The sequence below is a fragment of the Microtus pennsylvanicus genome, chromosome 3 (assembly GCF_037038515.1).
Source record: "Microtus pennsylvanicus isolate mMicPen1 chromosome 3, mMicPen1.hap1, whole genome shotgun sequence".
Taxonomy (NCBI): domain Eukaryota; kingdom Metazoa; phylum Chordata; class Mammalia; order Rodentia; family Cricetidae; genus Microtus; species Microtus pennsylvanicus.
Window position 1 is genome coordinate 137459319 of NC_134581.1, and position 15850 is coordinate 137475168.

Below are 15850 nucleotides of genomic sequence, written 5' to 3' on the forward strand. Positions count from 1 at the left end.
TAGAAATATCAAGAGGAAAGTCACAGTGACAGTGTTCATAAAGAGCTGCCTGGGTGGCATCACCTCATCATTAAAACTCCTTTACTCAGTACGTCTAGTAGTAGAGTCCCAGGGAAGGAACAGGAAGACACAAGAAAATACACCAGCATCTCTGTTCTCAGAGATTTTATAATCTTGCTAGAATAGGGGAAAAAATGCAAAGCTAAATCATGTTTGGAATCACGTGATTTGGAATCAATCGATCAGACAGGAGGTACAGTGCCCCACCTCCAGTACTAAAAGAAGCTAGGGTGTTTAAGGTAAACCTCCTCAGAGAGGAGAATTCAAACTGAGCACTGAAGGATAAAGCAGGAATGAGGCGGCAGATGAGGATCAACGGTGATGAGATTTGAAAAATGACACTGACCCTACTTGTCAATTACAGCACAAAGGTGGGGGGGCTGGAGAGATGGCTCAGGAGTTAAGAGCATGTTCTGCCCTTACAGAGAACCAGAGTTCAGCTCCCAATACCCACATGGGCAGCTGGCAACTGTAACTCCATCTACAGACAATCCAATACCTTCTGGATTCCATGGGCACTTGCACATACCCATACACATTATTTTAAAAAATTATTTTTGGTTTTTCAATACAGGATTTTTCTGTGTAATAGTCCTGGCCACCCTGGAACTTGCTTTGTAGACAAGGCTGGCCTCAAACTCAATGAGACCCGACTACCTCTGCCTCCCAAGTGCTGGTATTAAAGGTGTGCACCACCACTGCCCAGCTAAAAGTTATTTTAATAATTTTTTAAATAGCGTAAATGAATTTTCAAAATTTGGAGAAAGTATCACAAAATAATACAAGCTATCATTGTTACTTAAATAATAGTGCAAATGTTCTTTTAAGACGAGCCAAAATACTTACAGAAAAATTATAAACAGCCAATTAATATATAAAAGTAATTGACGTTCATTAGCAATCAGGGTTGTATACTGAAAACGAGAATTGGGAGATGGGGGTTCTTGAGACAGGGACACATTACAGAGTCCATGCTAGCGAGGAGCTCTCCCCTGCCTTCTATTCAGAGATTACAGGCATGTGCCATCACGCACAACTTTCCCTTTTTAAAAAAGGATCAATGAAACTGAGTGCAAACTTTTAAAATAATATAAAATGAATATAGCAAGAATATATTACATTCAGTCCAATTTAGAAAAATATGCATAAATTCTAGAAGAAAATGTCGATAAATTTTCATATCATGTCTTTTAATTTTCAGTATGTTTCAATTTTTTGCAAATAAACAAACTTACTAATATTTTTTAAGTGATTGGTCTCAGTGTATAAAACACAAATACGGCATATTAGCAAATTCAGCAACTGCTAACTAACACAATATCTTAATACCAAGTTGATTTTACTATATGTTCAATATCAGCAAAATCTTACATGAACTTTTATTAAAATTAAATTTTCATTTGGAGGGCTTTGTGTATGAAACTGCTTATGAATATTTTTAATCCAACTTCATTATAAGTAGATATAAGTGCCTGAGTACTATATTGTCTCTAACATAATCATTCCAAAGCATGTAAATTATGAAATATTCATATCATAAATGACCTTTATTTTTCTTTTATATTAAAATTCTGTACCATATTAATTTCTTTAATCGTGTGTTTATGTGGGTTACATTATGAATTTCATTTAAAGGGAATAAAGAAAGAGATCTGAGTTTGGTAGGAACGGAAACCTTAACATTTATAGAACAGCAACCCAATAAGCATTGGACAGCAGCTTTAAATGTCCTACCAATGAAGCCCACGACAATGTCAGAGCCAGGGCTCTGAAGTCCCAAATCCCAGGCCCATATGAAACCATACCACATTCCCCATCTGTTTGAAGGCAACACTATAGATCTTCTCAAATAATCTCATGGGGACTAAACAAGGGAAAGCTACCTAAGGCGTTTGTATCTGGCACGGTAAATTCTCAGGAACTATTGGCCCTGATTGCTGCTGTTACTGTCATTTTGAAGCCTTGAGTGTGTGTATAGGAGCACAGCTGATAAGTGGAAGAGTCACACCTGCTCCAGAGTGACCGGACACTAGACACAAACTACTCAGTCTCACCTGAGTCACTTGGGGATGGTGAACAAGGACCTAATCCCTGCCGTCAGTCTCATGCACACACCTCCAAGTGAACCTGAGATGGGAAAGCAGATGCTGCTCCTTCGTCATTCTCGCTTTCTAGGGTCTCTCTTGGAAACCCCCGCAGAAAACTTGTGGACAAATTAAGGGATCCAGGCAATGTTACAACATTCAGACTGATCCTACTTCTAACCCCTAATCTGCCAGCTTTGCTGAGGAAAGAAGCTTCCCTATTAAGATGGTGATGTTACTGCCCAGCTGTTTGCAGCTGTCTGGAAGATAAAGCACTAGTCGGCTCTGGACCTCCATCCTTTCATGCATTTGTCGTATACCTACTGTGTTCCAGGGATTGTTTGGAGCACTATAAAGTAAGAAAATGTTGCTGGCAGAGTCCACCTTGATTGTCAACTTGATTGATGGATACATATCTAGAAGCTTAGCAAAGCACATGTCCTTAGGGAGAAAGGTCATCCCTGAATACTGTAGCACTACCCAACAGGGAGACTGGGATGGGGATGAAGAAGCCCACGAGCACTAGTTCCTCCTCTCTATTTCCTGGACACCACCATGTGACCACCCACTCCACTCCACCACACCACGATGGACTGAGCCTCTGACCATGTGCACCAAAACGAGCCTTTCCAAAAACTAACCAAATAAATAAGACTTTTTCCCACGTGGTTCTGCTCAAGTATTCTGTCACAGCGAGGAAAAGTAGGACTAACATAGCTGCGATGGTTAATTTCATGTGGCAACTTGACTAGGCCCTGGGGTGCCCGGATTTAAAGTTATTTCTGGATGTGTCTGTGAGGGCATTCACAAATGAAATTAGCACTGGAGTCAGTGAACCCAGTAAAGCAGGCTACCCTCCCTCAGGTGATATGCACTATCCAATATGGTGAGAAATCAAACAGAACAACATGGTGGAGGGTAAACTCTTCCCCCTGGCTGTACTGAGGTATGGTCTTCAGTCTTCACACAGGGACTTATGTCACTCCATTTCCCAGTCTTCAGCCCTTAACACTGTGGGATCTCAGCCTCTAGATCAAGTTTCTCTCTCCAACTCCACAAAAAACTCATGTGCATGTATCCTGCTGTTTCTATTTCTATGGAAAACTCCAATACAAAGGTCTAGCAAGAGAACGTGGAAGGTATTAAAAACAGACACAGGCCAGGCGGTGGTGGTGCACACCTCTAATCCCAGCACTTGGGAGGCAGAGACAGGCGGATCTCTGTGAGTTCAAGACCAGCCTGGTCCACAAGAGCTAGTTCCAGGACAACCAGGGCTGTTACACAGAGAAACACTATCTCAAAAAATAACAAAACAAAACAACAACCAAAAATAAATAAATAAAAGCCCAGACACAAACACAGGATGATAGCCAACAGAACTCTAAATACAACGAGGAAGAAAGAAAACTAAGGGGAAGCTAGAGACACTAAGTTTTAAAGGAACCATGTACTACTAATAATTGTTTTATGCGTATAATTAGTAGGTGGCTTTGTTTATAAGTAGCAAGATAATGGCTTTTATTAGTCAACTAACAAAATTTGCAGCTATGTACAATTCTACTTTCTGTGAAAGGAACTTAAATCATGCCCCAGAAGCTTGTATTAGCACTGAAATCACGCAGAACTATAAGCAATCTTTCAAACAATTTGATTAGCACTGTTAATATTTACACAGCAGAGAGATATGCCTGATATACATGTCAAGTCATTGTTTTTAAGCTGCCAGTAATTTGGGTTTTATGAACAGATCTATAATCTTATAGAAAGACAGCAGAGCAGGCGGAGGAAGGATTCCTCAGCGGGAGGGAAAAAAAAATCATGCTTTAAGCCCTTAGGCGGTTTGCCCCTACAAGGTGAGGAAACTGTCTTTAAAACATCTTTAGCATCCAGCCTAAAACAGCACGCCTGGAAAAGCATCTAGTGATCTCTCTCACTTATATTTCTCTTCCTGCTTTGCCACAGGTTAAGAACCAAAGGATTTAAAACAGATCATGGAAAGATAGTTTTTTAGCTGTTCAAGGACATTGAAAAGGCTACTTTTTTTTTTTATAATCTTAAAAAAAATCTCAAGGGCTTGCGAAAAAAGAAGGAAAGCAAAATAAAAGGCAAGCTCCATGGAAATGAAAGAGCCCCATGGAAAGGCAGGCACAGAAGGAACTCATGTCCCTAGCCAACGGGCAGCAAGGGTATGAAGCCAGCCAGAGCAGGCTGAGCAAGCTTCGAAGAAAGTGGCCATTGTGGGGCTGCCCACAGAAATACCGCTCTGTGTCAGTGAATGAACAGTCTCTCTGACCCTGAGAACCGGACTGGGTGGTCAATAGCAGCAAACACAGCTACCAGCCCCACGACGTCCATTCTCTACTCCTTTGAATGGACATACGCGCCGTGATGCTTTATAGCATCCAAAGGTTTCAAACAAGTGCTCTTCCCTGTGTGTTCTCACCATATCTCACAGGTGGGAAATGTGCCTTCTCTGTCCAGGTGGAATACTGCTGAGGGAAGGAGGCCATACAGTTGCGGAGGTCACTGGGTTACCAGAAACACTAACTCTAGCAGGCTTTATGCCTGCTTTCTGAAGGCCTTCCTTTCCTCAAAATTCAAAATGGTGGGCTTAGTTAGACCAAGACTGTAAGTGAAAAACAACCAAGCTCCTTCTATACCTCGTCTCCAATTCTGATTGGGGGTGGGAGGTCTTCTGAGAAAACATCTACAGCTACATTATAATTTAATCAAAGAAAACCAGCAATCAGGAGCAAACAAGAGTCACACTCTCGGGACTGGAGAGATGGCTCAGTGGTTAAGAGCACTGGTTGTTCTTCCAGAAGACTTGAACCCAGGACCCACAAGGCAGCTCATAACTGTAACTCTAGTTCCAGAGGATCCAGACAAGCATGCAGGGAAAACACCATGCATATGAAATAAAATAATAGTAATAATAATAGGAAGAAGAAGGAGGGGGGAGGAAGAGGAGGAAGAAGAAGAAGAAGAAGAAGAAGAAGAAGAAGAAGAAGAAGAAGAAGAAGAAGAAGAAGAAGAAGAAGAAGAAGAAGAAGAAGAAGACACTCTCCTCTTCTTTACTCTTCACACAGTAACAGCACAACTAAAATCCAGAAGGAAAAGTGAATGCACCATACTCTTCGGTTATGGATCCAATTTCTCCCATCTCTAACCCCGACTCTCCCCGAGGCTCTACTCCATCCTGGTTCTAAAGAGCCTCTATAGCAATGGGGGAGAAGGGGAGGGAAGCCAGGCTAACAGAAAGAGGAAACGGTGCCAACCTGTGCACTAAGAAGCTCTGCGTGGCACCTGCTCTTTCCCTACTGTGGCAAAGCTCACACTTGAGTATGACAACGTCTTTCCTGTGCGTGCTCACATCTAGTACAGTCAGCCTGACCTCTTTTATTTCTGGATAAAGCACAGAAAACACAAATATCAGGACTTCACCTAGCAAGGAAGAACTAGTGGGCTGTGAGCCGAACTTCCCGTGGGGCTCAAGGTGATGTGTGCTTTTTACTTGTAGAATGTAGGATTATTATAAAATCGGGAGGAAATTTAAAACAGCTGATTTTGGTTTTCTCACCTGAAACTGGCATGCACATTTCAAACCGTCTCCATCTTCTTTGCAGACACCTCCATATTTACAGGACGACTCATCACACGCTCTGACATCAGATTCTCTCACATTTAACTCTGCAAGAGAGGAAAACATTGTTTCAGGTATCTACAAACATACACACACACACACACAACACACACATAAATACATAATGTAGCCGGGCAGTGGTGGCGCACGCCTTTAATCCCAGCACTCGGGAGGCAGAGGCAGGCGGATCTCTGTGAGTTCGAGACCAGCCTGGTCTACAAGAGCTAGTTCCAGGACAGGCTCCAAAACCACAGAGAAACCCTGTCTCGAAAAAAAAAATACATAATGTATACAGATTAATAAAAGAATAAATGTATTGAGTATCTCATTCACTGGTATAATAGCAAGACAATACTTAAAAAAAGTTAGCAAGAGAGATGGCCCTGAAGTTAAGAGCACCTGCTACAAAACATGAGGACCCAAGTTCAGATCCCCAGCACCTACACAATGAGCCAGGCATTTCACTACACCTGTAGCCCCAGTACCAAGTGGGACACAGAAAGGAGGACCTCTGGGGCTTGCTGGCCAGACTGTAAAGCCTAGGTTTAGGGAAAGACCTTCAGAGACAGGTAGAAAGTGCTGAGTCACCCCAGGCCATCTTGCGGCTTTGACATGAAGGCACAGACGGATATACATACACTACACTACATACACACACACACACACAATATATATATATATATATATATATATATATATATATATATATATAAATCCTTAAAAAATAAAAATGGAAAAGCAAGTTCTTGTAAGACTCAAAATGTTCAGTATACCCCCAAGAGAATCTAAAGCTTTATTCCTAAAAAGAACTTGCTCTCCCCAAAGGAACCTCAAAATGCTAGGTTTTAACATAATTTCCAAAGATAAATCTACGGAATTCTTCTATTTTGGTTTGCTAAACACAAGATAATTTTGCTATTATCTTGATAGTTTAGATTCTTTGTCTAAATTATAAAATTAACTTGAACTTCATATAATAGGTAGATATGTAACATTTATGAACACAAAATTAAGGAAATTGAAAATTTCTCTCTCACTAAAACTTTTAACTGACTGAGTTAATTTTACCATAGGAAATTCATCACTGAATTTGTTTCTGCTCCGAGACTATCACCCTTGACTGGAAGCCATACATTAAACGTCCTCAGAAACCCATGTGTGGCTTCCAGGTAAGGGCTAAGTCAAGAGGAACTGGGTAAGAATCATCGGGATGCATTTCCCTACCTCCCCCCATTGGGGACCGGAGCCACAACGACAAGCGTGCACAGACACAGTCAATGACACCTTAGAAACCACCTCCATACAGTAATGGTCATGTGCATATAGACCAGCGGAGCCAGAGGCCAAGGCTAACTCCCAGCTGGCTGCAGCTCAGCGGGTGACGAACTCCGGAAAAAGTACAAGAGGTCTGTTGCACTCTAAGTCATGATGAGGTAGGCCCCAGTAAACAGACCCCCTTCGCCAGCAACCCACTATCCCTGCATACTCTTTTCCTGGTTTTCAAAGCAGGGCTCGTGGACAGAGTGAAGGAGACTCCAATGTCGACGGGACAGCTACACTAGTGACATCTCGCTGGCCTCTTCAACATGTTTGTTCCTCCCTGCAAGGGCACCCGCAGTGCGTTGCTTCTAAGGGAACTGAGTCACCAGGACATACCTGAGCTGACACTCTGAAGCACCACGCACTGCACTGGTGTAGAAACCGTCTATACACTTGTGGGTTGCAGCTACTCTCCCTTTTACTTAAATGAGCCTCCAGGTCACAGAAACAGATTAAAATTCAACATTTTTGCACTTAAGACAGCTGAAACAACTGTTTGACTGTTCTATTCTACAAATTATTCCACCTACAGAAGATGGGTTCTAAGTTCCTTCTACCTGGGGCTGTGAAAGTCTTGGGTTCTTGGCTCTCTTCTCCCAATTTTTGCTTGCCCTTCCTTCCCTCCTTAATAACATTTAGTTTTCAAGACTCCTTGATAATGGGCTTTTTTTCTCTATATCTAGTCAATAAAAATATACAGCAGGTCCAGTTCCAACACTACCAAAGACACACCTTCAGCCCAAAAGGTCCTGTTGTCTATAGTCAGAGCTGCCACCATCCACACATAAAGATGCAGAAAGAAAGATGGATGACAAGAATCCTGAGGTCACTGTACCACAGCGGTCCACTCCTCTAGATTATTCTTGTAGGAAGTAAGCAAAGGAATACATTAAAATAAAAACAGGCCCTCTTCTTAGAAGCTAAGTCACAGGTGAAAACCATTAAGTATGATAACAATAACAATAGTTACATGCAAACTTAATTAAGACAAACATTTCTAAGCAAAAGGCTTATGTCTTTTTGCTTCCTTATACATTTATGAATTTGTCCAAAGCACCATTACTTCCCGGGGCTCTACCTTCTAACCAGCGTTAAAGTCTTAGCTCAAACTCAATCCAGGACTGTCTGAGTGTCCTTGGTAGGCATTCTACACAGTACCAGGGGAAGAGGGCACTCTGCTACTGTCAGCGATGACGATGGTCACACACCTGCCTTTTTGAGCCCAAAATAGAAATTCAGCAAAAAGGGATGCGCTGTTACTATGGCCCTCAAAACTCAGCTCTCCAAATAAAAATAGTTTACACAAAAAATCACTCAGAAGAGTGGCTCAAAACAAAAATACTTTGCCCTGGTTACCAATCTGTCCATCACCCAGTTCTCATAATGTAAGACCTGTCTCCAATCTCATTAGCATTTCAAGGCTGGGAAACAGTGCACAGGAGGGACAGGAACCCTGCTGAGCAGGAGCAGGCGCTGCCAGATGCTCTGGTTGTTGGCACCACTCACTAGAGGTTCAGCACGCAGTTCAACCAGGGCCCCGCAGGCCTTCGGAATGATATGGCTTTGCTAGCACCTTTCCGGCACACAGGAAGAAAAAGTCCGCTTGGCTAACAGTCATAAAGAACCAAAAGGGAGTAAACTCAATGTGACCACAGAGTTTGGGGCTTCAATCTGGGCTAGATATTTGAGAAAAATTATTGGTAAGGTACTGAGCTATCTTGAGCATTGGTGGAGTGTTGAGTGACATTTCTGGCCTCTACTTACTAGGTACCAGGGATCACTCCAGCTGTGACAAGTCAAATGCCTTCAGACTTTATCACACATGTCACCTGGGGAGACAAGATCACTCCCAACTGACAAGTACTGTGAAAATGAAATCAATGGCGTTGCACTTTATTCTTCTCTAACAAGGGTGTCCAGCCCTTCGGCACTGTGACATGATGTCATCTATAGACCACACTAGGCCACCTTTGTAGCTATCCTGGAGATACATGCATCCCCTGAGTTGCAAGTAAGACATAACCTTCAACACCAATCACTACAAGCAGCAGCCTCCAAGATCTTAGCATATTGCTAGAAACATTTGCCATTTCAGAGGAGGGACCTACATACAACCCTATAGCAAGCTAAGGTTCACAGTAGGAGTACCAGACGTAATAACACCTTAACTACAGCAAAAGTGGCTTCCTCGGCCACTCAGGAACTGGCCTTCCTCTCTCTTCCTATCAAAGCATTTTCTTCAAAGTCAGCAAAATCTCACTGTAACAATATGGCAGCTTTTTTTCTTAAATCTTCTAATTTTTTGTACTTATTTATTGGAGGTGGGGGTACCACAGTACACATGAGGAAGTCAGAGGACAACCATCACATGGGTTCCAGTGTCATAGGCTGGTCAGGAAGCACCATTACCCACTGGGCCATCTCAATGACCTTCCAACCCTTTTCTTGACCCTTCTATAACAGATGACACTATTTCCCCCCCCCCATTCTAGCATAATCTTTATTATCCTCCAGTTCTGACCACTTCTCATCTGATCAATCCTTTATTACAGACTGTCAAGTCCAGAGCAATGCGTTCTTAACTACCCAGATTAATCAAAGTACGCATCCTTTGGAGTAGGTCTACGGCACAAGGAATTCTCCAGCTACAGACAGGCTGCAGAATGCCAGGAACACGTTAACTCCCATCGCGGGAGGATGTCTTTATGTTTCAGTGCCACCCAACCTAGTTAAGCCCATATAGACGTCGTTATAATTATGTTGCGCCAACATTTCACAGGAGTGAAAACCAATTGTTCCCATGAAAGGTAAACTAGGAGACTTGGAAAAGATGAGCTACTTCAAATATAAATGGATTCGCATTTACAATTCTGCATCTAGAAATCTTTAGGTTCATTTTCAAAGGAATGAAAAATGGAATCTAATTAATTATGAATATGCTTTATTCAAGGAGGAAGAAACTATTCTCAGGGGAAAATTCTATACCTGTTTTCAAAATATCATCTAATAAGTATATATGTTCAAGTTAAAATAAAATATTCCATGCAAAAAAAATATTCCATGCATTCATGAATCGTTTTGAATTCATGAATCATTTACTTAAAGTAAATTTCTCAAAAACCTAAATATCAGAGCCCTACTGGACCGAACAAGAGGGCTCTTACCACATCCAAAAGCACTGTCTTCGGCCGTCCATCACGCCATCCTCTCTGGAGTGCTATCACACTAACTTCAAACCCCACACAGCTTTCACAGCCTTAATGACAAATTCACTCGTTTCATGTAGTTCGAGCTCCAGGCTGCACAACTAGAGAAAGCCCTTTCTGTGACTGCTTCCTGAGGCCTCATTAACAATGAAAACATCCCTTCCTCTCTGGTTTTGAGTCCCATCTGATTCCTCACAAGGCATATCTGAAGACGTTACCTTGTCCTCAGAAACACTATTTCAACGGCTTTATAGTCACTGCCTACGTGTTACTTGCATTTGGGGAAAAACAACCCCTTTTAGAACAGCATAGCCACCCAAACAACAGCCCCTCATGGGTGGTTTCAGTCCCCAAATGATGTTCTGGAATGTGTGTACCCAGCTGCCAGTTAAGCAATCCCATGGCCCTTATGTAGGCTGAAAACGAAAAATACGGAAAGGTTAAGCATTTACAAGATCCCCTGCCTGAAACAGCGTGGTACAGTCATGGACTACCACATACCAATTTAAAGATTTATTTTATATAATCCACAAATATTTCATAGTGACTATGTGAACGTTTAAATAAAAAAGAACATAAAACTATACATACATGTCATTATATTTTTAGATCCCTATAGGAAAACCCAGTTGGAAAAAATAAAAAATGATAACAGCAACTGTCTTCCACCAGTTCTACAATGGGCAACTGCTCCCCTTTTCAGGTTTCTATATCAGTTACTATTTAATGGGGTAGGGGGGACTCAATGTGATTTCAAATCAAACCAGAAGGAGTTTGTTACATCATGAGCAAACTAGGGATTGTGGGGCTCAATGAGGGCCAAGTTCCCATGCTTGGCCTTTTTGATCAATGAGATAACGTGTTCAAAACATCAGTGTCTCGAATAAGTAGACCCAGTACACAGCAAAGACCGGCCCCCTCCCGAGATGGGACTTCAACTCCTAACCCATCTCAGAGGCCCCTCTAATGACAGCAGCTGAAAATACATGTCGGGGTAAATCAAGAAACATATGTAACCTGTTAACTTCAAGTTCCAGCAAATCGTAAGAATTACAAATCAAATTTTCTTTAACTTGTTGGCTAAATTAACATTATTATTAGTCTCTATCTTCTCCCAGGACATGATGACAGAGAAAATGAACTTAGTATTCCATAATTCAAACGCAGTCTACATTGATATCAAAATGCATTAATAGCAGAGACAGACCACAACTTCTCTAAGCTATATGTGAGTGACAGAAACTGCACAACGAGCCTGCCACACAACAATGTCTCCAGTATCTTTCATGTGTTCTGCATGCTCCTGCCAAACTACCTTTGCTAAACAACACTGCCATCCTATCAAACCTGCACCCCCACACCCTCATCTTTCCCTGCTGCCTCCTTCAGTTCTAAACGCCTGTGTCAGGATGTTCCAGACAAGGTGACAGAGAGGACACAGCTGCAGGTTCAGATGGGAGAACGGACCTGAATCGCAAGCAGAGGAGTAAAAACACCCAGTCCTGACCAGGGGTGCTGGACAGCAGTCGTCCGTCCTCCCTCCCTCCCTCCCTCCCTCCCAGTTCTCATCTCCAAGATACTGACACTAGCTTGGCAACCCCGTGTGTTTTCCTATCACAGATGCATAAAGTGAATCTATTATGATGCTTATTAAAAATAATGATGACAAATCTCTACATTCCTGACACAATACATTTAGCTTTTTAAATGGGCAAGGTGCAGACCAGAGATGCAGCTCAATGGTAGTGTGGTTACTGAGCGTGTACACAGCCCTGGGTTCAAGTTCCCAGGGCACAAAAAAAGTACAAGAACTAACCTGTTTAAATCCAACCTTTGTAATGCCTATAGAAGAATTGTCAGGGATGGGGAGATGGCCATGCAAGCGAGTACCCGAGTTTGGACACCTCGAACCCATAAAAACTAGACACACAGTGCAAGTCTCTGTAATCCGAGATAAAGAGATGGAAACAGAACTGCAAGCTCTCAGGCAAACTAACCTGGCACACACCGTGGAAAAAACAGCAAGGAGACCAGGTCTCCAAAAGGGTGGCCACGGGGGCTGACACTGAGACTGTCCTCTAATCTCTTCAAAGGAACCACGCCACACACGAATGAGTGTGCGCTCACACGCCAATCTATAAAGTACAGTTCTCTCTTGCAGAGATGTGGAGTTTCTTTATTAGTCTGTCTTTCTGAAATATTATTTTTAGCTTTATGATTACCTCATATTACTTTTCAAATCAAAAAGACTGTATGCTGCAGTATGGCGAAGCCTTGAAAAGACAGCGAGAGAAAGAAGCCAGGCACAAAAAGGCCATAGAGTACAAAATTCTGCTAATATAAAATGTCCAGAACACAGAAAGTCACAGACACCATTCCTCTGTAGCTGTGAGAGAGAGGTGAGGGTTAACGGACTGATGGTTCATACCTAACAGTATGATTCAGCTTTCTCTCCCAAGTGATGGACATGCTCTTGGATAGGCGGTAACGATGATATTGGGCATATAAAATTTTCCCACTGAACTGCAGGTTTTAAATGGCAAGAGAGATATCACCCCTTCTGTAAATCAGATTAAACCATCATGCTACTGAAATTGGGAATCTGACACAACCAAGGGACATGTACTATAATGTGGCATTTAAGGTATCATCTGGCACAACCTCCAGCGGTCTCCGGGCTTTTCCACTTATCAGCCGTGTGACCGCAGTAATTAACCACTCTGTAGAAGGAAGACAGGGCCGCTCTTGAGATGCTAAAGATAGAGAAGCACCTTAGAGCAAGCAGCAGGTAACACGCAAATGCCACGGTCTCCCCCCTCCCCATATGTTTCTCCTCTGGGAGCTCACTTAAATACCCTGTGGGAGTGGTCCTGATGCCCCCCCCAGGAGGGGTCAGGACCTGGCATGCTGGGATTTGGAGTCCAGACCAATACAACTCCCAGGCCTGGGGGTTGGGATGGATGCGAGGGGCTGAGGGGCTACGCTCCCAACTTCCACAACAGTTATACTCTCGTTTTTATACTGTGCGCATACATTTGTTTACATACATGTTTTAGGATTTTCCAAGTGTAGTTAATAGACTGCCTCCAAAGAACATTTTCCAAAAGTTAATAAATCTGAACATGTAAATACTGGTTTCTGGTTCTATTCCTAACCTCTGGCCCTTACTGTCTGTGTCTGTAACTAAGTAGATAGGAGGAGGCCAGAATCCTCACCCACAGAGACAAAAAAAAAATCTATATAAAAACAAACTGAATGAAAATTGGCACTGGAGAACCTGGTATTAACTGCTTTAAAGGAAGGGGGAAACTTTTTTGGTAGGCTCTTACTATGTAGCTTTGGCTAACCTGGAATTTGCTCTATTGACCAGACTATCCTTAAACTCAGAGATCCACCTGTCTCTGGGTCTTTGGGTGCTGGGATTAACCACTGCCCCCACCCCGCGCGCGAAGTTGCCTAATAAACAAAATGTATAGACTGAAAAAAAGGCTCATGACTTAAACATATAATTCTAAAATACAAGAACTATGCCAAGTTCATAAACCCCTGATCTCTCTCTAGAGAGTGGCTAATAACAGAATTAATAGTAACGCATAAAAATAGTTCTGTTACATATTTAAAGATGCCTAAATGGGTTGAAGTCACCAGCTCACCAAACATAAAAAGAAATTTAATTTTTTTAATCCATTAAAGAATCTACATATGTAGGAAAATTTTAACGAATATCAAATTAAATAAAGATGGCTGGCTGTAAGGGAAAAGAGGAAATGATGTTGAAGAAATGGAAGGTGGATAGGTCACACACTCATCACTGTATGCTAACACAACTCTACTGTCTGGTCACACACACCCATCACTACATGCTAACACAACCCTACCTTCCGGTCACACACCCATCACTGTATGCTAACACAACCCTACGTTCCGGTCATACACCCATCACTGCTAAGCTAACACAACCCTACCTTCCGGTAACACACCCATCACTGCTAAGCTAACACAACCTTACCTTCCGGTCACACACCCATCACTGCTACGCTAACACAACCCTACCGTCTGGTCACACACCCATCACTGCTGACAACAACCCTACCATCCAGTCACACACCCATCACTGTATGCTAACACAACCCTACCTTCCGGTCACACACCCATCACTGTATGCTAACACAACCCTACCTTCCGGTCACACACCCATCACTATATGCTAACACAACCCTACCTTCCAGTCACACACCCCTCACTGTATGCTAACACAACCCTACCTTCCGGTCACACACCCATCACTGTATGCTAACACAACCCTACCTTCCGGTCACACACCCATCACTGTATGCTAACACAACCCTACCTTCCGGTCACACACCCATCACTGTATGCTAACACAACCCTACCTTCCAGTCACACACCCATCACTGTATGCTAAAACAACCCTACTGTCTGATCACACACCCATCACTGCTATGCTGACCCAACCCTACCGTCCCGTTGCCTTTTCTATAAAACAGGAAAGTCCCCACTATGCCCCTCACAGTCATCCCCAGGTCACTGAACCTCTCTCTACATTTCCCAGCGTCACTGAGCTAATTAATGGCACTGTGCTCATCATCTCCTCACTAGAACAGGGCTTTATTCCTAAAATTCTAATAAAGAATAAAGATAGCTCAGGATAGCAATACGACACCATGTGATCAGTACCAGGGAGGTGAAATCAGTCCAGCCTTGGCTACATAGAGAGACCACGCCTCATGAATATAAGTCGGTATCAGAGCACCTTGCCTGCAGGGAGCTCCTTCCCATGAAACACACATGGTAAAGAGCAGCACACACACATAAGTATGTCATTTGTGAATGGGCTGAGGGCCTGTGAGAGCAGAAGGAGCCACGTCCTGCTGGGGGAAATCCCAACTCAGAAAAACTAGAAGGTAAATCCAGAGATGGCTGGATATCATAGCCTGGGAAAAGGCTTTAAAACACCCTACAAAAAGATCTAAGTTATAAACAAAGGCAAAAAGTGCGACAAATAGCTGGGCGGTGGTGGCGCATGCCTTTAATCCCAGCACTCGGGAAGCAGAGGCAGGCTGATCTCTGTGAGTTCGAGGCCAGCCTGGTCTACAAGAGCTAGTTCCAGGACAGGAACCAAAAAAGCTACAGAGAAACCCTGTCTCGAAAATTTAAAAAAAAAAAAAGTGCAACAAATTATGAGACAGTTTAATGTACATTTCCTAAACAAAATAACAAAGTCCCTGTAGAAAAACCTATGTCATATTTGGAGGTTTTAATATTTTATTAACAGATGACAAAATTAAAATTAAAATTTCAGGGAGGCTAGGGAGCTGGTTCAGTCAGTAAAGCGTTAGGAAACTTAAAGACCTGGGTTCAGACCCACAACACCCCTGTGATGGTCAGGTGTGGAAGTGGGTATCTGTAATCCCAGCACTGGAGAGGCAGAGTGGGCGGATCCCTGGCTCTCACTGGCCTAGCCAGCATCATCAGTGATCTCCAGGATCAGTGGAAGGTTCTGTCTCAAAAATTCA

At 42.7% G+C, this 15850-nt stretch overlaps 1 protein-coding gene across 1 annotated transcript in view; it reads right to left on the reverse strand.

Annotated features, from left to right (window-relative positions):
- Tmeff1 (transmembrane protein with EGF like and two follistatin like domains 1) overlaps nt 1-15850 on the reverse strand; it is an 80558-nt gene that overhangs the window by 55677 nt on the left and 9031 nt on the right. Inside the window, exon 2 of the mRNA XM_075967230.1 lies at nt 5725-5834. Coding sequence (XP_075823345.1) covers nt 5725-5834 — 110 coding nt within the window. The remainder of the gene's footprint in view (nt 1-5724; nt 5835-15850) is intronic.